The 23848-nt window shown below is 41.7% G+C and overlaps 1 protein-coding gene across 1 annotated transcript in view; it reads left to right on the top strand.

The window, feature by feature from the left end:
* LOC150102861 (ankyrin repeat and fibronectin type-III domain-containing protein 1-like) overlaps positions 1-23848 on the top strand; it is a 355850-nt gene that overhangs the window by 72698 nt on the left and 259304 nt on the right. Inside the window, exon 4 of the mRNA XM_090397404.1 lies at positions 8510-8605. Within this exon, the coding sequence (XP_090253530.1) occupies positions 8510-8605 (96 nt within the window). The remainder of the gene's footprint in view (positions 1-8509; positions 8606-23848) is intronic.

Raw genomic sequence — 23848 nt, 5'->3', positions numbered from 1 at the left:
TATCTTTAACAAAACATTTATTGCTTGCATCATGTTACGTAATGTAATTCAAGTATAATCATTCAGTGAGACACTTGGTTTATTCTGACCGACGCAAAAGAAACCTTAGTTAAAAGACCTTTTTATGCTTCAGTTTTCCGGCAACATACAAAGCCATTCCTTGTGCATGCTTACAGATGTTACAAAAGGAGAATTGCAAGAAAAATAAGGGAAAGCGAAAATATGATTTCAGAAATAAAAAGTTTAAGCTATAATAAAGACGTCTTCAATTATATTAGCAGATTGTAAAGATCATTCTGAAAGTTAAATATAGAATTTAAAACAAGTTGGCAGCATTTATACTATAATAATAATAACATTTTTATTTTATTTTATTTATTTTTATTGATTTGCTAAAATATTTACACATGCAATAAACATCTTGAGTGACATTGCAACCTATAATTTAACAGAATTCAGCACAAAGTGCTACTTTTCTACATTGGATTTCAATTAAAATTTTTAAAAATACTTTTTGCCTCTATATTATGTAATTACAACACGTTCTTCTAATATTAACAATGAAGATTATTCAGAATTTTTGAATATAGACTATACAGAATAATAATATTAATATTTTTTTATGTCTCAAATAAATTGCATACATAGATGTTGTAATAATTATATAAATATTATTATATATAATATTTATAACCCATTACAATTGTGGATAACAGATACTTGCAAGGTAATAATTTTCTTCCTCGAAGCGTAGCAGAGCTTATCTGAGGAAGATAATAGATGACAGAGGGTGGTGGTTTCATGGTTATGTTCCTATAGTGGTCACAAGCCAGGGGTTGATTTTACTGTTTGTTGGTACGTGCTTGGAAGACTTCGACTGCTATTACAATTTAACTTTTTTTTTTTTTTGCAAATAGGGTTGGATTTAGACATGTTGTGTTTGTTTCTTTGTGTTCTTGTAGTGATGGTTTTTGAGAGGGGGTTTATCATAGGTTTGTGTGTGTGGGGGGAGAAACAGGAATTACTCTAATTTTCATTCTGGCTATAGTATTTATATAGCGCCTGTTTCAGCTCTCTGTATGTTCCTAGGTTTCTGTCGTCGAACGGCAGTTTGTTTATCATGTCAGGTACGTAGAAGTTTCAGGTGGCTTTGCCGTGGTGATTGTTGTACTTATATGTTATGTAGTTTGTTGACTGTGATCTTATTACCTGATATTATTTTGTTCTGGTTACTCTATAGGTTGGGCTGTAGTAATGTTTTAACATGACTGTGTAGTGGCGTAAGTGTTTCACCTTAAATATTTTGTGTTTTATCCATGCTTCCTGCATAAGAGTGGGTTGTTCCCAGAATATCAGTTTTACCATTTTATCTTGCAACCATTGTAGCCTGTTAAGTCTGTAGCCTGCGCAGAATGCGTATGATATGATTGCTTATCTTAAAATGCTTTCACATAATGCTTTATAGATTAGTATTTTTATGTGGGTTGAGGCAATGTCTTTTAATCTGTATAGTTTGCTTGCTATTATCCTAAGCTTTGTATGTAGGTAGTTTGTATGGCTATTTCAACTTTGATCAGCATCGAAGTGAAGTCAGAGATAGCGTGTTGTTTTCACCTGTGTGATGGTTGTGATTTTAGGTTCTGCGCTTTGTGTATAGGAGGATGAATGTTGGATAGTGAGATATTTAGTTTCTGTGGGCAGGGTTTGGGGGTTTTTGAATACCATTAGCTTTGTTTTTCCAGGGTCTATATATATGCCGTTTTCGGTTAACCAGTTAGTGATTTGATTGATATCGTGTTGCATATTTGTATAAGTGATATTTGAGTTGTTGTGAATGGATACTATGGCCGTGTATGGCGTACTGGAAGATTTTACTTTTTAGGGGAAGTTGGCTTATGTCGTGTGTGTGTATATGTTAAATATAATGGGAGATAGGACAGATCCTTGTGGTACTCCACAGGTTGCCGGTTCCTCTTTGCTGTACACTGATCCTATACGTGTGGTATGCTTTCTGTTTTTCATGTATGCTCTAAACCACTGGAGTAGACGACCTCCAATTCCGATATGCGTTAGTTTCGTTAACAAGGTTTTGTTTGTTAGAGTGTCAAATGCTTTTGTCAGGTCATTGAATACTACTACTGTTATTCTGTTTTTGTCCAATGCAGCGCTTATTAGATCTGTGAAATCTTCCAGGAGTGTTGCTGTTCCTTTATTTTTTTGAAAGCCATATTGTGTTTTGGGTATGATTTGAAATTTTTCAACGTATGTGGAGAGTTTCTGATGCACGATGCGCTCCATGATTTGGTTGATCACAGACAACGTGGCGATGGGTCTGTAATTACTTATAATGTTTCTTTTTCCCTGTTTGTGTATGGGTGTGATTAATGCAGTCTTCAGTGTTTCAGGTATGTGTCCCGTTTTGAAGATTTTATTTAAGTTTTTGTATAATTGGACATAGGTTGGTTGAGTGTTTCTTGATGTCTTTTGGTCTGATTCCGTCTATTCCCGGTCCTTTGTTAGGGTTAATTTGTTGAATTGCAAGTGATAGTTCTTCTTTTGTTACTGTGGGGAGCCACATCGACTGGGTTGCTCGTGGACCTAGTGGAGAATGTTCGTTTGTCTGAGGAAAGGTTGTTTCTTGTAGCTTTTGGACAGAGTTCACGAAGTGCTGATTAAAGTTGTTTGCCAACTATTTGAGGTCGCAGGCAAAGCTGTGTTTTATTGTTTCTGAGGCAGTGGTTCTGTGTGTATTGTCCAGCATTTCATTAATCAAGTGCCAGGTTTCCTTTATGTCATTCTGAGCTGTTGTTAATTTGTTGCTATAGTAGTTTCTTTTTGCCGTTCTAATCTGTGTTGTTAGGAGATTCCGTTTTCTTTTGTATTCAGCTTTTAAAGCGATATTGTTCGGCGACTTAAGTTGTTTCCATAGGGCATCTTTTCTTTGTAAGTCTGTTATAGTTCGCCCACCGATTAGAGGTCCCTCGACACTTCTGCGCATCTCAGAAAAAGGAGAACCCATTCCGATGATAGGGTAATCGGTCCGTATTGTGGGATGAGTTGTTTATTATTACCGGTTGGAAAATTAACTTCTCTTTTATGATTATTGTAGTTAACTATGTTGCTTGTATAACAGTTGGAAAATTTTACCTATACAGCACGTAATTTCGCGTGTTGGCGACCAATTCGGACGTCCTTCATTTCTTTCTCCCCTTCAGCATGAATCGACTATTCTTGGAAAGACGCGAAGTAGGGACCTACAAACGGTGGGCGAACTATATCCGTGGATTTTGTTTCGTTTGGGGGCGTATTTTTATTTTTGTTAATGCTTTGTTATATATTTTGTTAAATGCAAGTTTAAGATTATTATATACAGCTTCATCTCAAGATGCTATCTGCGTCCAGTCGGTTTTTCTGATTTCATCGTTTACTATTGTTTCGTTTAGAATGCTATGATACTGTTTTGTAGTCTCAGTGAGTTTTATGGGTTCTGGTTCAGTGTGTAACTGTAATGCAGTGAAATAATGTCAGTTTGCTTGTTATGACGGCTGCTGTGTAGCTGTTTGGAGGGGCCCCTTATATGGATCAATGCAGGATGAGGTTGTTTTGTTTCCGACTATCTCTTCTCGTGTATACGACTATATGGATGGGGTTATGTTGTATGCCGATGAGAGGTCTAGGTATTGTTCTGTGTTGTTATTTATGTTCCTAATGTTTATATTCATGTATCCTATTGTTATCTGAGGCGCTTACTTCCGTGGCTGAAAGCCACCTGTTTAGTTCTTCTAGGAATTTTGTGCTGCTTAAGTTGGGTGGTCTGCATATTGCGTTTAATATCAAGTTTTCTTGTTTGATGTTTTTAATTTCGATGCATATGTTTTCTGCGTATTCTAATTTATAGTTTATTTCTGTAGTTTATGTTTGGTGAATATTATTATACCACCACCTCGTTTTGTTGTCTGCAGTGTTTGTGTTGTTGGAAGTGTGGCATTTGGTAGGTGGATACCTCTTCGTTTGTCGTAGATACTTCAGTCAGTATTAAAATGTCCATGTCGTCTATGTCTTCCTTCAGATAAGCTTGCAGGGTCAGCCAGTATTTTTGAATGCTTCTGATGTTGATGTGGAGAATAGATAGTCCTTTTTTGGGGATTTTCACTTGTTTCCATTCTGTTATTGATTTCAGAATGTGGTAATTATCATGTTCCGGGGTGATTACGTCTGCTCGATGGTCTGCATTCATGTTGGTTGGTGTGCTCTTCCTTCTTTTAAGAGTTGTCAATATTCCTTTCAGTGTGGCAGCCTGTTGAGGTCGTCTACAGATTTTATTTCGATTGGTTTTGCGTCTTGTGTCTTTCTAAGGAATATTTTGCTGTCTCTTATCCATATGAACTGGCAATTTTTTCCTGTTTTTACTTTCCTTGCTTGGTAGAATATTTTCTGATAAAATTGCGTTAAGTATTCGGACAAGTATATTGGAGTATTGTTGTGGTCTTCTTTCAGATCCTTGACTACTGGTTTTTTAATTCTGCTAGCTTTTATGAGTGTAGTTTTTGTTGGGCTGTTGGTGAGTCGCACTACGACGGGAGAAGGACGGGTATTATTTTCTCTTTTCCTTTTTTGTGGTAACCGATGCACTGACTGGATGTCTTTTGATTCAATGGGAGAGCGCAATTTTTTGGCCTAGTTGTATTACGGTGTCTCTTAGATGTTCCGTAGCAATTTCTGGGAGACCATCTATGAGGAAATCATTTTTGTACTGCTGTTGGTTTGAGAGTTTAGTTTTTGTCGTAGTTTCGTTGTCTCTTTAATTAAATTATGCTGTCTTTCCGTTAGCTCTTTAACGTAGTTTTTAATTTCTCAAACGGTCTGTAATACACCTTCTACCAAGTTATTATTAAATTTAATAAATTCCTCATATTTTAATGCATTTAAAGTAAGTAATGCATTCTTAATGCAAAGTTGGCTCACCTGGGTTTCCGTTGTTGTTTTCTTTGTTTTTAATTCCCTCTGCTGTTGATAGCTGTTTACTGCCTGCGGTTGTTTTCAGCATTTGCTGTTTTCCGCCTGCGGTCGAAGGCGACATTCCTTTGTTGTCTCTGCAATGGGGACACTTCCACTCGTCATGATTCTTGTCTGATTTTCGCTGCCAAGTATCCTCAGGCAATCCTGTACATAGAAAATGCATGTTTCTCTGGCAGTTCCTACATGTTACGTGGTTTTCTTCCCCCGTTAAGTCTTCTTGGCATTTGTAGCACTTAATATTTCTTGTTTGACGATCTTGCTGTATTTTCTAGTATGGCGACTTCCTTTGTTCTCTTCTCGCGTAGTTGACCAACGTATACTTCGAACTTTGAATACTTATAATTTACTTATTACGTACATTTTTTATATCAATATGTTCGTCTTGAAGAACGGAATTCACTGATGTACTTTAAATTTTAATTCACAAGAAGTTCATTAGTAATAATAATAATAATATCATTTTTTAGCATTCAAATTTAAATAAAGAGAGCTTATTAGCTCTTTATATTTAAATAATAATATCGTTAACTTAATCCCCTCATGAATTAGTCCAGCAGGCATCGTAACTGCCGCAAAAAACAAGGGGAAAAAAGTGCGTACCTCATCATTTGAGCAGTCACGAATTTAAATGGTTCGAGTGAGAGTTCGTCACTCGAATTTAAATCGCTCCACACGAATTTAATTCGAGTGACTCCACAACTGATAGGTCGTTTTCGAATCCCATCGCAGCAGCGAATGTGTGCGAATGCCTTCCGGTGGTAGACATTGATGTTTTTCGCCCGATGACTCAAAAGTGACGTTTACGATGTTTTGTGGGGAGAATTCCTGTCAAGGAGTTGGCCTTCCAATTACTCAGCCAACCTTTTATCGTTTTGCTTTGACCATGGCTCTCATGATTTGCCAATTTTTTTTTCTTCCCCTTCTTGCCGAATTCTTTTTGGCATAATTCGGATCATCAGTCCAATGGACTGATGATCCGATTGGATCCAAGGGCTGCCAAGAACTAGTCTTTAAATTTCAAACCCGATTATTGTCATAGGAGGCTTCTTGTAGAGCTGTCGTGTATTAAGTCTGTCGTTTGAGTTTCTGTGCTATACTACATTGCGCGTGATCCCTTTTTGCGAGAATAACTTCTAACAAAAAAAAAAATCTGCCTTAAAAGCACTCCGGGGATTTTTCGGTGGAGGCAAGTGATTCGGTCTCGCACGTTGATGGTAGGCATCTACCCCCCAATGCGATTTATTTCCCCCTCGCAATATAGACATAAACAGTTCGGAGAATAAGAGCAACGGGCTGCCATCACAAACCTCGAGGATAAACGAACACTTTCCCGTTTAAAAAAAATGAAGCTTGGGAGAGCGAAGACAGTTCGACGGCATTGAATTCCGACTAAGATATGAGCGATGGAAACAGATTTGATCTGACGTTAAATCATTTCAGTTACGTGGTTTTAATGTAACCAATCGATTGACCTTAAATAACTTTTATGATCATACCGTCAACATGGGGATAAAAAAAAAGAAGCTGATTTTTTTAGATGTCGTAATGGATGGCTTTTCTACGCAGAATCTTTTCACTTCGGCCGAATCAGCATGAAATACCGCAGGATTTTTTTTTTTTTTTTCAATAAGTAGTCTAATAGTTTTGGTGTGTAGTACGCTCACCCCCTACCCCCCCATCTCCATGGCTTGGTAGACTTTGGTGGCGCTGCCATCCTTCGTTCATTCCCTAGTGGCCGCGTTCACAAGTGTTAACATTAAGAATGTCGTGCGAAAGTTTTCCGTGAATTTTATCGTTATTTGCTGTACTCTCCCTTCAGGTTTCCACATCACATGGAAAGTTAACCTCGTTGATAACCCTTTACAAGGAAAAGCTGCAGTTACCGTCTTGTTTTGCGCATTGTTCTGGCAGCTCCTTGCTAAAAATCCAAATCAATTCTGTTTACGGAAGGTTAATTTTTTCAGTCGACGTCATTTTTTATTAGTGCGTTGAATTTCTGCTTTTTTTTTCAAATGCTGCTTATCACAAACGAACAAACAAACCACGTCACGCAACAAAATTTTGATCCGTCACGCAGTTTGCGTCAACTCACCGAATCCAAGCGAACGAATCCGAACCAGTTGAAGAAATGCCGCCTCGCGTGGCCTGAAGGCTCGCAACGAAAACCATTGAAACGAGAGTGGGGCGGGAGCGAATTTAAAAGACAAAGTCGGTCCCTCCTCTCCCCCAAAGAGCGCACCGGTCAGTCATTCGAATGGTTTTTGCTCGCGCGACTCGCTAACGGAAAACGTTTTACTTTTATTTTGACTTCGGCCGAAACGAAACGCCGAACTTGAAACTAAGTTTTCCTTTTTGAAGCGCCTTCCACACACTCGTGTCACGAGACTTTGCTCGCGGTGCGATGCAGACCCGTTTGGATCTCCTGGAAAAAAACGCACTTTTGCTCTCAGCACCGCGGGAATGTAAACCATCAACTTCGCAATTTAAACCGAGATAAAAATTTCTCGCACGAGCGGAAAAATGGAGTTCGGAACTGCGAGTACCTCGGGGATGCTTCGTAGAATTTCTTCTTTGGAGGTTTGTCGGTCGCAGGAGACGTTTAGCAACCCGACAAAACCGCCGTTTTTCTTCTTCGATGTGGAATTCGGTAGCAGCGGGTTTAGATGAGTGCAAAAGTAACCCATGCAGCAGTAGCTCCACCAGGCGGGAGTTTCCCTGGGAAATCTGCGCCTGGGAAATTGAACGCGAAATAAATAAGACGCGATCATTATTTACATCCGAAATGCCAGGAAGAAAGAAACTCGACGTCTTTTTATTGCTGTTTTCGAGAAAGTTTGCGTTCGGGGTCTTCATTCCGCCTGTTGTTTGATTTGCCGCATAAAAGGAAACGCGCAGCCTCCCTCCTTTCCCGAACCGACTTCGACAGCTTCTGTCGAGGAGCTTTACTGAGGTGCCGCAATCCGAGCAGCTGAACTTCGTAGAGCGACTTTTTTTTATTTTTAAGTAGATTTACAGAAGTGTTTGCTTAGAAAGAATCGCAGCCCGGCACAAAAGGTCAGCGATGTTCCGAAGTCGACGAGAAGAGCAATGTGACGCACTTCCCCCGATCCAAAATGTCCACTGAAACTGAGGACAGCAGAGTGCTGCTCGCAACTATTTTATCGAAGCGAACCTCAATTCGCAACCTCCAGGCAGGCGAAAGGGTTCTCGAAAGAAGGTCACTTAATGAACGGAGAAAGACGAACGTATCGGTGGCTCATCCCCTCCTTGTGGCTTTTACGGATATTTGGAGGTTAAAGAAACGGCATGTCAGAGCGAACACAACAGTGTGTGTGTGTTTCCAGGAATCAAAATCCACGGTCGGGCTGCTATTCCCCGCGCGCAACGTCCTCGCTGGCTTCGTCGCTAATACGATAGCATTATTAATTGTCAATCTCAGAAATTTCCTTTGGGTCGTGCATTGGCTAACGAAGGCTGCCATGCATTTCAGATTCCGGACACAACAAAGCCTCATCGGGCGACTGCAGAACGAAAGCTAGCGGCCCCGTTCTAGACGACCGATCCATTCCCTCTCCAAGCACCGAAAGTAAGTGAATTTTTTTGTTTGTGAGTAATTTTCGAAATTACGAAATAGATTTGAAGTCCTTTTACTTGTTAAGTTGTGTACTTAATTAACGATTTACAGTTTTGTGCTTGGCTGGTTTTTGTGGTTTAATATTTGGGCGGTTTTCGGGAGAAGAAAGCGCACGGAAGTCTCTCGGGCAAAATTTCCGAACACAATCCACGAAGAAGCGAAGGGGGTACGTTGAAAGATGCTTCGATACGATTACTGGTAATGTGCAACTCCTGTGAATATTAAACCTTTTCAACAATATTTTATTCTTTCTGCCTTTTGAAATTAGTTTTTTTTTTTCTTTTCTGGGAACCAACTTTTGTGCGTTGGAATTTAGCGATCGAACTGCTTCAAATCTTACGATGATTATTCCGTTCCCAGCAAATCAATCGACGAAATGCATCTTCTTCTCGCGCTCCAAAAATTCGATAAAACCGGAGAAGGGCGATTCGCACGCGCCTCTTTTTATGGAATATTCTTCAACGTACTCCACGTGTGTAGACCGACTTGTTGTGGCTACTCTGTCGCTTTATTGCAAAATGGCTTCGACGCCCCCCTCTTGTAGAAATCCGTCCGAAAGTTGAAATTTCAAATCGTACTTTTCAAAGTCTTCAAGGAACAAGATGAACAGATAGAATTAACTTTGCGGTGCCCACGAAAGGGACGTGAACCCTGGAGAAACCCGGGTTCACGTCCCGCTCAAGACGTAAGGGACCTCGATGAGCTTAGTCAGTCGCTTTCATCCGAAGGGGGACGTACTTGTTCTCATTTCACAGAACAGACGGAACAAAAAAAAAAAAAAAAAAAAAAGCTGTTTTTCGAAACGCTGAACTAACACACTCCGTTTCGTAAAACATCTTCGTTGTTCCGGAAGTAATTCCCACTCAAACTTAGGAATTTGCTGTGACACCATCGGCGTACGAAGGTTTCAATTTCACGCGCATCGGTTATTTTGGAGGTTTGTGATGACGTCGACGGTGTGATTAAACCAATTAAATAAAACCAGGAATTTGACGATTTTTATTTTGTTAGTTTTTCTAATTAATTATTTTATTAACACTACAAAAGTACCAAACGTCCTCATAAACGTGTGTAGATTGACGCGGTTCTGGGTTGGTTAGTGTCGAGAACTGTTGAGTTTTCCACACGTTTTGGAAAAACTGTCAAGATGACTCGAAATCGTCGCTGAATGTAACAAGAAGTTGTCCAATTTTTTTGTACATTTTCTTTTTTCTGTGAGAAAATGAAAACCCTTTGGATGAGGTGCTTGTATTTTGCTTGGTTTCTTATTGCCAGAGGGGTAGGGTATCGAGTATTTTTGGAGCGAAGGAAGTATGATGCTGCACTGATTCCTCGCAGAAGTTTACATTTTCTGCCTACTGAAATCGCCCCCATTTCTTATTCGTTGTTTTTTTAGAGCGACAGCGAACTCCAAGTTCAGTATTTATTACAATATTTTTTTCTAGTTAACATCCGGATCGCTTTGTTCTACCGAAACTAAAGGTTTCGGCGTAATAGATTCGATTCCCCCCGACTTGACCATCATACTTTAGTGAGCTTTGAATCCACGTAGAATGTTTTTTCTTTTTTAAAGGTTCACTCTATTTCGTATCGGATAAAAAAGGGTATTCTGAAGCAAAAGTATTGATTTTACTTCGTTTCCTTATGGTTAACGACCGATTAACCGCATTTTGTTCGCGAAGCTGCTAACGCTTAAAGAAATAAATAAAAAAGCGCAATCATCATCTTATGCAGCGAAAAACATCCCTCGATCAGGCCTCGCCCTTTTCCATTGATATACGCGTGAAGGCTTCGCAGTATTCAACAAACGTGTCTTTTTGTAGACGTGGAAATTGGCCACATCAGCGAATTTCCACGTCGAAACCCGTCGCTGTCATTTCAGCTTGAAATTGGAAAGCACGAGGAGAAGAGCACAAAAGAAATAGAATCGCCGACGGATCTTTCGCTCTGACCGTGGAAATGTCGCTCGCCCGATTCGAATGCTGAAATGTCACGACGATTCATCTCTTCGGCCCTGAAACCAACTCAACTGGACACGGAAGGAATCTCGACCATTTCAATCCAGAAATGGTCTCGCAACGCTTTTCAACCACAGAAGACGTTTTCGGTTACTTCCGGTTAGGTTAGGTCAGCCAGTCGGTAACTTCTAAACAGAAAAGTGAAGCTCTCCTGATGCCAGCAAGACTCGGTTCCGATCGAGGTGTCCGCTTCCGAAGATGTCAGGTCGGCCGAATTCATGGCAATTATTTCTTATCTCCGTCAGATGAGGACGTTTCAAAAACTTCCGATAATCCCAGCGACTGCTCCTGACCTCACCCTTCCACGTGACTTTTTGTTATATATTTTTTCCGAGGGGAGTTTATATTCCAGTTCGTCAACCTACACGATGTATTACGTGCAAATTAAATGCGGAAAATAAAGTCTTCGTGATGCTGTCGCGATTATTGTGAAGCAGATGTTTGTTTATAGTAAACCCTCCCCCAACTGCACCCACTTAAACCCATCTTCCCCACTGAATAGCGTGCCACTCTGACCGCTATTCAGAGTGGCACGCTATTCAGTGGGGAAGATGGCGTGCCACTCTGACCGCCTCCTCCGCATCCTCTCCTGTTGTCATCTCTCCCTCATAAAAACACACAAATAATAATAATAAAAAAAAAAAAACATTTGAAGGTCACCTTCACGGAGCTTCCCATCATTTCGTGTTGCAACTTTACTTAGCAGTGGGTTGTTCCGTGCCGCTGATTTTCTCCTCACAATGTTGCCAAACGCTCCATGGTTCGTGGTGTCGGCGATGCAATCGAGCCGTTAGAAGCGTAATTAAAACCCGTTAATCTCTCTGTACATGTCCACGGCTTCCTTCCGCTCACACTGAGGCGTTTGTTGCCAGAAGTCTCATTTCCGCGCAGTAATCCCGGAGTCGAGGAAGATGGGGGGGGGGACGTATTTTGCAAGATGATGCGGAATCAAATTCGGAGTGCAATGGAAAGAGCGCTGCAAGGTCGAGTTCGCGTTGCACACAACACAATGAAGCGTGCAACAAACGACATTCTCATTTTGGAAGTCCAGCTGTTTGTCATTTGGCCGTCATCCCCCCCCCCCCCCCCATAGCAACCATTCATCATCGTTCGCAATCGGCGAGATGGCGGATTTGTCTACTGCCGGATCACACGACGCTAAATCTCGTCATCGATCGATCCTGTTTGGAGTGGAATCCCACCAGGTGGTGCCACCATGCTCGACCGATCATGTGGCACGATGAAATTCGCAATGCCTCGCATCCCGACTGCGAACAAAAAGTAAACAAAGCATCCCAGCTGTTACCGGGCGAAGGGAGTAAATGCGGCAGCGGCATCTCGTTGCCAGGATACGAAACCCAAGGCGATTCTTCCTCTCTTGCTGCCGTTGAAGGATTTTAATTCGTTCGCGTGGAGGATGCAATGGCCGCGGGTGTGAAGCACAGAGAAGCCGACCTGCACGACGAAAGTGGACTGATGTGGTGCGTGAAAGGAGACGGCAGTGGCGGACAGTCCCGTTGGTCCGCTTCATTGTTGTGGGCGCAGTGAAATGGACCACTCGTCGCGTCGCAATCTGCAGAGCGGCTGCCATGTTAATTGGGACTTTCTTTGGTGTTGCTCGAAGCAGACAAAAGAATCTCAAGCACAGCTTGTAGAAATTCGGAATTTTTCCGCGATTACAAAAGTGCGCTTTTTTTTTTCCGCATTAAATTGGATTGTAAAACGCCACTGCTCACCCATAGTCCAGCGCTCGGCAAATACACCCGTCCACGCGGCGAGTAGCTGCAGACTGGACAACCATTTTTTATTTAATAAAAAATAACTCTGCGGAACAAATGTTCTTCAATAAAACAGAGAAATACGCGTCACATCAATTAGTTCAAATAACAGAAATTGTGAAATGAAAATATTTTCTCTATAAAAAATGGAATGTTGTTTGTTCTGTTCTTCCTCTTCATATCGCGTATTCCTTCTTCGAATGAAGGGAGTCTTCCCCAACCGCGACGCATTCCCAGCAGTCGCTTTGTGGAACGGAACTCCTATTCACTCATTGGGCCATTTCATTAAGAAATGGGAGGGGTGGAATCGGGGTCTAGCATAATTTGCGAAGCCCTGCACTACTGAGTGGGCGTACGTCCTCTCCAAATCCCTCCAACGACACAGTGCAAAAAACTGCCCACCGATACTAACGTACGTTGGGCAGTTTTTTGCACTGAGCGACTGATGGGAATTCTCGTGGGAGGTTATTGGTGCTTCCCAGCCGTGTGCTCACACGATTGTAAACCTTTTCCAACGTCTAAGACATTTCGCTGTCCTTTCGTTATCATTCTGCATGATTTATGAGCACGGCAGTCATTCGACTCGTGTTTGGTTCTTCTGCATACTCTAAGTAGAGGAAAGTGACTGTCAAACGCACGAGCTCATTCTGTACAAATCTAAAGAATTAGGAAGAGATTGGTGATTGCAACATCACGTGGACATTCAAGTTATTATTATGTGACACCTCCAGGGAGTCCAAAGACCCATCGAGGGAGAGTGTGCCGACGGCATCGAAAGAGGGTCCCCTTCCAACTACTAACCGCGCTCAAACTTGCTTAACTTTTTGCTGGCCATTAGTAGCAGAGGCTCTACCAAACGACCAACCTTTGCTGGCATTTGTAACCCGCTCCGATTTTAACCCGCTTCAGCAAAAGACTCGCACACGCCGAGAGAGATTCGGTAATCATTAACTCCTGAAGAAAAGCTGAAACTGCACCGAAACAAAGAACTCATGAGGAACTTATCTTTAATTGGCTTTCTGCTTTGCCCTGATGACTTAACGAAACCTCTTTCGTCATCCGCCATTCTTTAAGAGCATCCTGCTTGGTTAAGATGCTGCAAACATCCGCTTGTCCCACAATCGCACCTTAACTTTCGAATAGTCGCTCGCTTACTTACATTCGACAAGAAGCCTTTTGGTAGTGAACTCGCTCCTTTCCGAGAACAATTCTTTAATGAAATTTTCTTTCCGGTGGTGCTTACGAGTTGCATCACTCTTTCCACGCAACGCTTCCTTTTATTCTCTCTGTGGAGCGCATAATTTCAGCCTCGTCATCTTCGGATGTTACAAAATCGGTTGCGGGCGGTGATCTTCACGAGTTCAAACAACGTCTTTAACGGGGAAGTGATTTCTCATTTCATCTTAACTTGCAGATCCTTCGATGACTGCAAAAGGAAACTCGTTACCGAATTATATACGAGCGCATCGACGAGGATGACCCTAATGGAGGGAGGTTTTCATTAATACGGCACCGGCGAACGGTCACAATTGTCGATCGAAGTTCACTTTGCAGACGTTCAGCGTGTATGTTGAGGACATCGAGCAAAGTGGAGCAAACACGCGCTTCATCAATCACACGCGGAAGTTCGAGAAGGGGAAACGAAAACGCAACCTCAAAGACGATCCTCAAGGCAGATCACCCGAATCCAGCCTGAGCGAGTCCAAAATAGAGGAGCAGAGTTGGCGTTGCATTTCGACGTGTTTGTTTGCCTCTTTCACTCTAGAGGGCGACACTTGCTGGGAAGTGACCATCGCTCCCTAAATGAGTATCAGCAACTTCCCCGAAATCCGGCTAGGAATCATGAGTAGGGACGGAGATATTCTCGACCCCCCTGCTTCTTTTCCTCCGACGTTCCCTGAACAATAACTCGGATCAGACTTCCTCACTTCTTATTTCGCGGGAATCTTATTCGAATGACACGAGCATCGTTCGTTTCGGTGCGTTTTTACTCACACTGAAGTTGTTGCCGTAAAATATTTCATACATTCGGAGATGTTTTACGAAAATAATGTGCTTCGTCTCATTCGGCGTCGACGACAAATAATCACTTTTAAATCGCGCTGCTCACCTGGCTCGGCTCCCAGAGAGAGAGAGAAGATTAGCAAGTCGTTCTTCTTTTCAGCGAGCGAACGGCCGCCAATTAAGCGAGTCCATCAAACTACCGTCAGTTTTGTGTCGCTTAACGAAAGAATCCGAGTGTTTATTGACTCCACTTGTCATCTTGTTGCCGGTCTGAAGGGATTCTCGCAGCGCTCCGATTAAATTGTGTTTCCTGGTTGTCATAGAGACAGCATCGCTTTGTGAAGAGCGTGGGCTGCCGACTCTGTAGCTGCACAGGTACACCTTTCACGTGCATCTTCGCGATTCTTGCGTCGGTGAACACCGATGAACGAGGAATAACTCACATCGCGATCACTCGCCACTGCAAGTCCACGCCGGATGGCGTGCAAAAAACAAACCCATTCATCCAAGCGACCCATGGCCTTGCCGGCGATATGGAGGAAGTTTCGGAAATGGACGCCGAAGAGGATGAACACGATCGACTGCACGTTTGGAGAGGAAGACAGTTTGTCGACATCGTCGGATATCGCCGTGTCCAGTGAAGAAAGAGCAACAGTGTGCCGACCGAGGAGTCTGTCCTGTCAACTGCCGGGAATCTCGCTACGTAAGTACCATGTGTTTGTGTGTGAGGATCGAGTCAGATGTTTCGTGATAAGACCTCAAGGCCACCATCTTAAGGTTACTCGTAAACATGGCCGAAGGAGTCTCGAGAAATAATTTCGGGTGTTAATCTCGGCATCCCCGTTCATTGGAGTCCTCGTTTCGTGTCGATGTTTCGCGGTGTTTCCAACCTGTTTCGTTTTGGTTTCAGTGAAGAAAAAGAAAGAAAGAGTGATATTTCAGTCAGAGAATTTGCCGGCAGCAACCCCGGATGACTTTTAAGCCGCTTCGCCGCAGTGTTGCGAGGCGAGATTTCTGCCACGTGAACGCAAAATGACAGCAGCTTCGATTGCGCATCGAGCTGCCTTTTTCTTTCGGAAGACAGGAGAGGAAGAAAGTAAGATATTTTCCTCTTCATCGATTCGCCGTCTTCTTTGCAACTTGCTCAAATCGTCGCAGCGAAGTGATGTCCCGAAATCACAAGAGAATGTGACAACACCCTTTCGTGTTTCGGGGAGAGTGCTGGAAAATGGTCTAAAAATCGACCAAATCTTCTCCATTAAAGATTCGACAAACGTTGAAGGCCCTTTCACTCGTGAATCCCCTCCAGCAATAACGAGGGAGTAGCAGAGACCGTCCTTTTTAACAACTCCTCCTATCCCTAGTTCAAGAAGTTGGTTTGCATTTCCATCTTCGTGTTTCTTTAGTTTTCCTAAAATGAAGCAAAAGGTTCATTTCTTGGTGTCATTTCTTAGAAAAGCTTTCTTGCGGATTAATGAGAGTTTCTGCGACAAAAGATTACACTTCACTGCTCGTGCTTTTTGTTACAGAACTGCGAGTTCTTCTAGGAAAGAAAGAACCCATTAATTGCGTACTTGACGCCGTGAGTCCTTTTGGCCCATTGCGACACATTTTTGTTTAGAGCGCCGAAAAATATTGGTCTCGAGAGGAATTTTCGCGCTGAGCTGCTGCAATGCATTCGGATGGCGGATCGAATCGCCCAAGCAAGAGTCGAAATGAAGATCAGAATCAATCAGTTGCTCATCTTATCGTGGTTTTATCTTGTCTGATTTCGGAAGTAAACAATAATTGCAAACTCAACTTCTCGCGGAAATTGGCGAAGCAGAATTTGTGGGAAGTACGAAAGTGAACACCGTAGGCGTGCGATTGATGATGGAGCATAAGGAAATCCACCTTCTTATTTATTTTGTCGAGATTGTCATTTACTTACTGGTTGTGGGACAGAAGGCTTTGGACGAAGTTCCTGCCCAAGAAACTCTGTAAAGGCGCCTGGAATTTGGTCGCTTGCTTCCTCACTGAGGTCATAGTTCCTCTTCGTGCTTCCGCCAACGAGAAACTTCAAGCCTTTTATTGTGTTATTCCTTTCCATCACAGACGTCGAGACCCCTCCCATTCACTCCAAATCGTATTCTGTGTATTTTGTACAATTCATTCCTGATACATCACGTGACAAACCACATGATATTAAAGAAAAATCAGAAGTACTTCTTCCACTGCAGATGACGTGTAATAAAAGACGCACGTAAATTTCAGTTGAAGCAAGTCGGTTACGACTTTCTCCCATTAAAAACGAAACTCCCCCAAGAAGGAGCGAAAAGTGTACGAGGGCACTCTTTCCGTCAATATTACCTGACCAGGCCACGTTTTTTCGTGGGTGGAGTTCTCGAGTGTCTTATAATGCGACGCGCAATCTTTGTGAACAAACGCAACTTCCAATACAACTGACAACCCCCCTCGCGGTTTCTTTCTGGACCAGCTGATGAAAGCGCCACAGAATGCTGTTTCGGCGTATCGCAACAAGGTCCTCGACTCCGTCCAGGAAAGGGGCAGAATGACAGTCCATTCTGCTGGCTCATCGACAGCAGACAGTTTGCGCGTGGGATTCTCGCTTAGCGTTTGTTGTAGGCGGCTGCTTTTCAATGGGACTTGCATTTCTTTCTCTCTTTCCTCCACTTCAAATCCATAATAACAAAAGCACCGCAAGACAGTGCACGCTCCAACTTTAGACCCTTCCATCCTCCGCATTTCGTCTTTTATTCCTGCCCAGCGCAGTTCTACCGACAACGCAATATGCGCTCTTTGCTTGGAAGATCAGAGTTCGAATCCCACCTACAGCGCAAGCAGTGCTCATACAAAGGCAGCGGGGTTCTTCCCTTCTTCGTCCCCAGACTTTGTCATCGGTCTTCCTACCCGTAGTTTTAAGGACGAACCCCTTCACAACAACATTTGCAAGTTTCTTCTCCATTCTTACCGACCCGCGGATGGCACCGGTGTGCTGCGGGTTCTGTGACCTTTCACGTCTGGAACTGCTTGAAAAAAAATCTTTATATGGTTAGATATTCCGAATCCCCTCCCACGATTGAGGAAAATGGGGAGTCGCCCATTACGCGAAGGCCAAAATGGATCTAAAAGAAGTTTTGTTTTCTCTCCTAATTACGCTCGTTTCGGATAACACACCTTTTGACTGGAAAAATATCCCTTTGGAGGGGGGTCGAGGTTGCATTTCAGTCTAGACTCGACAAGGTTTTTTTTTTTTTTTTTTTAACTGTTTTGCTGTTACACTGAGATCGTACAATTCTAAGAAATGAAAACTATTTCTGTGACTTGCACGAGTGTTTTTCCAACCCCCATTTTAAAATGGAAATGCCGCTTTCAGATATTTGATGCTTTTTCTCGCACGTTGTGGACGCGAAAGGAGGAACGAGGAGTCTTCGTTTCAAAGGTGAAAATCCATTCGCTAACTCGGTATTTATTTCGCACGACTGAACCCCCCCCCCCACGCACACTAATTAAATCAGATGTTCCGCCAGGGTTGTTGTCTCTCTCCGACCGGAGCAGCTCCGTTTTAGTAACGCTGTATCCAATCCTCCCTTTCAATTACGTTCTCGACGATGCTTCATTATGCCCTCGTGCACGGAGACTTCCCTTTTCTTTACTGATGAATATTTCACGAGGATTCTGCACGAGCTCTTCTCACTATTCGTTCTGCATAATTTCGTTTCTGCTTTGATTATTTCGCGTCTTTTTTTTAGGGGGGGGGGGTCAGAAATTCCCTCTGCAAAGCTGCGATTTTCTTCCCTTATTCCTTCTTTATCACACGCACATCTTCACTTTATTTTATTATTTCTTTATTTGCGACGTCTTCAGTTCTAGTTTTAAATCAACCATCCGAACCCATTCTTCTCAGTTCGCGAGACAAAAAAAGTCCTTTTTTTCGAGGGCTTTTTTACATCTCAACAGCGCAATACTTTTTTTGGAGGGGACGGGAACCACCAAAAGGGTATGCAGTTGTCGATCGAAAACTGACACGTGACACAAACTCCTACGTAATGCATTTGAGTTGGAAAGGCGTCGGTTTGAATTCCGTCGGTGAGAAGAAAACCTCGTGGAAGGATTTCGAGCGAATCTGATTGTTTATCCTTCATCACGCGGAAGGTTTCTTTTTCATTTCGTAAAGCAGACACGTGCGATTAACGGAAGTAATACTCGTCGCGACCGTTGATTCCGAATAATCCGATCCAGCGATAAACAAAAGATCGCGTTTTAAAAATTCACGAATTCTTTTTACCAACGTCGAGACTGGGTGAAGTGTTGCTCAGGGAAGAAACCCTGAAGTCTTGCGAGAATCATCGTTTGCGTATTTATTTTGTGGTCTTCCAACGCCGCTTCCTTTTTCAGGCGTGCAGCGCTCTGGAAAGGAAGGGGCTGGTCACGCATCCACAAGGCCGCTTCAAAATGGCCTTGCTAGACGGATTGAATCCTGATTACGAGCCAGGACGATGTCTGCGATTGTCTCTAGGTCGAGATGACTTTCATCGCCTGGTGTGATACCACACGAACTCCATTTGCTTGGAGGTCGGAAGTAGCTCGCAAAATGGTCCCTAGAATAGGGTTTCCGGTTATGTGCTTTGCCAGACGTTCGAGATAATGAATGTGGAAAAAGAGTTTTTTTCAGGAAGCGGGATTCACGTTAGACTGCGCGTTCCTTCATTTTAATATATCGACGAAGTTGCACCGTCATTTCTTCCTGTCGTCCTCCTTGCGGTTATTTGAATCCCGACGCTATTTCTTCCCGAAAATTCCCCAAACAGCTTGAAGGTACTTTATCGGGAACGAATCGGTTTACCAGAAAACACGACCTTTGCATAAACGGCCGGCATAAAAGCGGTGTCTGATGAACTGTCGTAATAACGAAATCAAACGCTTACGTTGAGAATGATTTTATTGCAGTTTTCAGTTTAAATCTTTCTTTCTTGCGTTATGATAATCAGTGGAAAATCGAGGTTTTCATTTCTCTTCTCCATCGCGGAAAATAAACAACATCAAATCGCTACTTTTATCTGCAGATTTTTACGATCGAGTATTCCGAGCGACTGCTCGTCTGAGACCTTCAGTTTTAGTGATTCCTCATTTTTGCAAATAAACATTCCGTATCTTAAGTGTTCATTCACGTTTTTCCCCCTGTCCCTGTGTGCACGAATTGAATGGTCCGTTGATTAGCGTTTTTATCAAAATTATAATCGCGCTACATTAAAAACAAGATATTACGTCCACAGCCTTTTTCAAATTCGTTTTCAAACAAAAGACGCCATGCGTTTAACCCACGAGCGCAAGCCCATCCGGATTACAAAACATGTCAGCACACGTGACACAACGGCGCAGAACACAACAGAAGTGAGCGAGAAACAGACGAACATTAATCATCAGGAATAAAATAAACACGCACATCGTAAGAGCCGCCAGCACTTCAGCTAATTCACTATTACGGCATTAATCAGTTTATGAATTTATTCTGAATACAGGGTCAGCATTCTTACAGAAATTCGAGGGTACGCCCTGATCCTAGTACCCCTTTCTTATTAAAATGTGCGGGCTATTCACGATTTTGATAAGTCCAACTTTTATTTCTTTTGGCGCTTTGGGATTACGCATTTGCTTCTCTGCAACTGGAAGCCTCTTGCGCGATGCTCGCACCCCGATTAGCAGACTGAAAGAGCAGTCGTAATATTCTGTAGGCCTGTCCAAGCAGAAAGATATTTGATAGTGCATTTGGAGTTGCTTAGGGTGTCTGTATTTTCTGTTGGTAAGCCTGCGTGTTAATTTACGTGGGAAAGAAATTATACGCATTCGTGTGGTGTGACAAGTTCTTCTCCACCCCGGGAGTAACGTGGCGTATAATAGTTTGCATCCACGCAAACTATAGCGTTCTCAGCATCGTCACAGTCAGGCACCTTTTTACAAAAGAAAAAAACATAAAAACAGCAAGAATCTTAAGAGTGGTTTCCAACTGTCACCTTTTAATCGCCCATATGTCATAGGGTTCAAGTTTTCGATCTCCATTCAGTCACAATTTCAGCTACTATCACAATTCGGATTGTGTACGAGTATAGTATGCGGATGAAGAAACTGGCTTTCCAACTGTGTTTTTTTTTTCGCTTTAAAAATGAAAAATTGTTATAAATTTTGGCCCTCTCGGTACTGAGAGTGCGTTTGTTAGCGTCAAACCAGTTTGTCGCTATTTTCGGATTTGTATCGCCCTTCTTCACGTAGCTTCCTCAATGAGAGGGCGCAGCACCTTCCTGTCCTTCCAGTCCTCTCCGTTGGCAGCTGCTCTGTTTGTTTCAGCATAATCACATGATCTTGTATAATCAAACCATGTCCTTCTTTCTTTACCTCTTGATCCTCTTCCCATAATCTTTCCTTCTAAAGCTGTTACTGTCCTCTGTCCTGTTGATCCCCCTCAGTAAATGTCCTGCCAATCTCATCTTTCTCTGGATCATTTCCTGCAATAAAGATCTGTGTGATCTCATTCTCTGTAGTACCTCTGCGTTTGTCACGTGTTCTGTCCATGAGATTTTCAGAGCTCTCCTACAGCACCACATTTCAAAGGCCATTATCTGTTGCCTTACTCTCTTCTTGAATATTCAGGTCTCACTTGCATATGTGAAAGCTGGTCACACTAATGTTCTCATCATTCTTTTCTTTGTCTCGATACTCACAGAACTTCCGAGCAGATCTTTATTTTTCCAGAAGGCATCTTTAGCTATAGCTGTTCTTATTTTTATTTCTTTATCTTGCTTTACATCGGCAGTAAAGTAGGTAACCAAGTATTTGTATTCTGTTGTATGGTCAATTTTCATATTGTTTATGAATATTTCTGGCTCGGATCTGCTTTCTTTTGAGATTCTCATAAAATTGGTCTTTTTTTGCATTTAAATGTAGGCCAAAATCTTTACCTTCTCAAATCAGTAATTTGATTAACTTTTGTTTCTGTTTTCTGCTATTAGAATGGTATCATCAGCATATCTAAGATTGTTGTATTTTATACCATTGATACCAATTCCTAATATTTTGTTTTTCAATCTTTTTCATCACTGTAAATATTAAATAAACTTGGTGAAAAGATAAACCCTTGTCTAACTCTTTTTGTTTTTACTTCAGAGTTAAACAGCTGCATTTTCTGCTTGGGGTAATTCATTTTTATAAGTTTATGTAATGAACTTCTACGTCTAATTTTTCTAGAATATTAAACAGTTTATTGTGTTTTACTTGATCGAAGGTTTTCTGAAAGTTTATGAAGCATATGTATATGATCCTATTCCTTTCCAGTGATCTTTCCAATAATATTTTTAGTTCCAGGATACTTTCATTGATAAGTTCTTCATATTTACTGATGTGCTTCTTAGCAGAAGTAGTTGTTCGTAGTTTGTTCCATTGGGAAGTTCACTTTCATTTTTTAACTGTGCAGCCAGTAGTTCTGAAACCTTTTCATTAAATTTTGATTTTACTGTTGCATTTTGAAGTATCCGTAAATCCCATTTATGGGTTTGTTTTTCGTTTTAATTTTTATTGCTTTCAGACGAATATTTATCATCATTAGGACTAGTCTATGGTCAGATCCACAGTGAGCACTTGGCATGACCTTTGAGTTCCGTACTCCATTGAAGTAACGCTTATTGATCACAATATAGTCTGACTGATTTTTGTATCTTCCATCGGGACTTCCCCAGGTGTATCTTGCTGTTTGTTTTTGTTCCAAATAAGAGTTAGTTATGATGAGACTGGGATTGTTGCAGAAGTAAGCTAATTTTTGTCCTCTCTTATTCCGAATTCAAAGTCCAAATGGTCTACATGCAGATGTTCTCTCGGATCCAACTTTTGCATTCTAGTCGCCTGTAACTCGATTTTTCTTGCTTACCTTTATACACCCCCCTCTATTTCATCATATCAGCTTCTACTTCATTCTGTTCTGTAGGAGCAAATATCTCAATGATAAGCATATCTCTGGGCCTGGCATTCACTAGAATTACTATTACTCTGTCTGATTTTTTTAATTACGTAAATGATTTTGTTACTAATTTTATTCTCCACAGTCACTTCTCTGGATGTTTCTCCACCTGAAGGATATACTTCGTATGTCTTATCATTTGGAAGTTTCGACTCAAAGTCCGATGAACCCTTCCAAAAGGTTTCATTTATTCCCAATATACCGATATTCAGTCTCTCTCATCCCATTAGCCAATTCCCCAGGTTCATTCAAACCTCTTGCGTTCCAAGTAGCAACTTCTGCATTGGGCTTCTTCACGGCAGTCACTGACTGACGAGAATTTGCAATGAAACGAATGCAGCGCCATCTGTAGAATTGGTTATTTTACGCGATCATTGGGGGTTGCAGGAATCGTAGATGTAGATTATAAACAAAAGTGGTCCAAGCCCGGAAGAACTCCGTAATTTAGCCGAAGGAAACTTCCGAAACCTTGGTTTATTTTCACTGCTTGCGATGTGGAAAGTAAGCAGCCTCTAAACCAGCCAAGAGCGTTGATTACCTCGAATTCCTGCAATTTTTAATTAAACTATCACGGGACGCCGTGTCGAAAGCTATTTTGGGAGTTAAAGAATGATTTCTCAAGTCGGCTTATGTCGATATTGTGGCGAATAAATTAAGTTAGGAGAAGTTCAGAAATGCGTGCTTTCTGCACTTCGTTTCTCTCTAACTCCACGTTAATTTTTGGAGAAGAGACTCCCCTCCCCCCTAAAATTACTAATATAATTTTTACTAATTACTCTAATAGTTGAGAAAAAAAGGCAGATCAATACAAAATTTTAAGATCAAATTTTAAGCAAGGGCAGTCATCGGCGGTAACAAATGAGAGTCACCAAGAAATCTCTCAGATATTTCTGGCACCGTCCCGGTGTTCACATCGTTTCTAAGAGGGCAATTTATAGACAGGTCGACATTGAGAAAAATTTCATTGCCTGCCACGACGTAATTTTAACTTTCAGCCGAAGTTCTTTTGCCTCGTAAATCTAAACGATTGCGGGTTTTTTTTGCTCAGTCTTGGAAGTGTTGGTTCTTTTTATCAACTTTGTTGTTTACAAATCACCTTCGCATTTTAAAAATTCATTACGGTAATATTACCCCCCCCCTTTTAATTACCAGATTCATGCAATTTGTCGACCATTCCCATGCTGTTCGAAGCTATGCTCGTAGCATTCATTGTGAGAATATTTTTGTGCTTTCGTGCATTAAAAAAAAAAAAAAACTTGTTACATGCATTTTCGTTGATATTGTATGAGTACAATTAAATTTTAATAACAATTTAATAGAGTATTACTTTTCACAAATTATGCGCTAATTATGTTACTTCTCATGCATTTGCGTTATACATTGACGT

The sequence above is a fragment of the Typopeltis vanoorti genome, chromosome 9, assembly GCF_054136105.1.
Source record: "Typopeltis vanoorti isolate ZY-2024b chromosome 9, IOZ_Tvanoo_1.0, whole genome shotgun sequence".
NCBI classification, from domain to species: Eukaryota; Metazoa; Arthropoda; class Arachnida; order Uropygi; family Thelyphonidae; genus Typopeltis; species Typopeltis vanoorti.
Note: the sequence above shows the minus strand (reverse complement) of the source record. Positions and strands in the feature narration are given on the sequence as shown.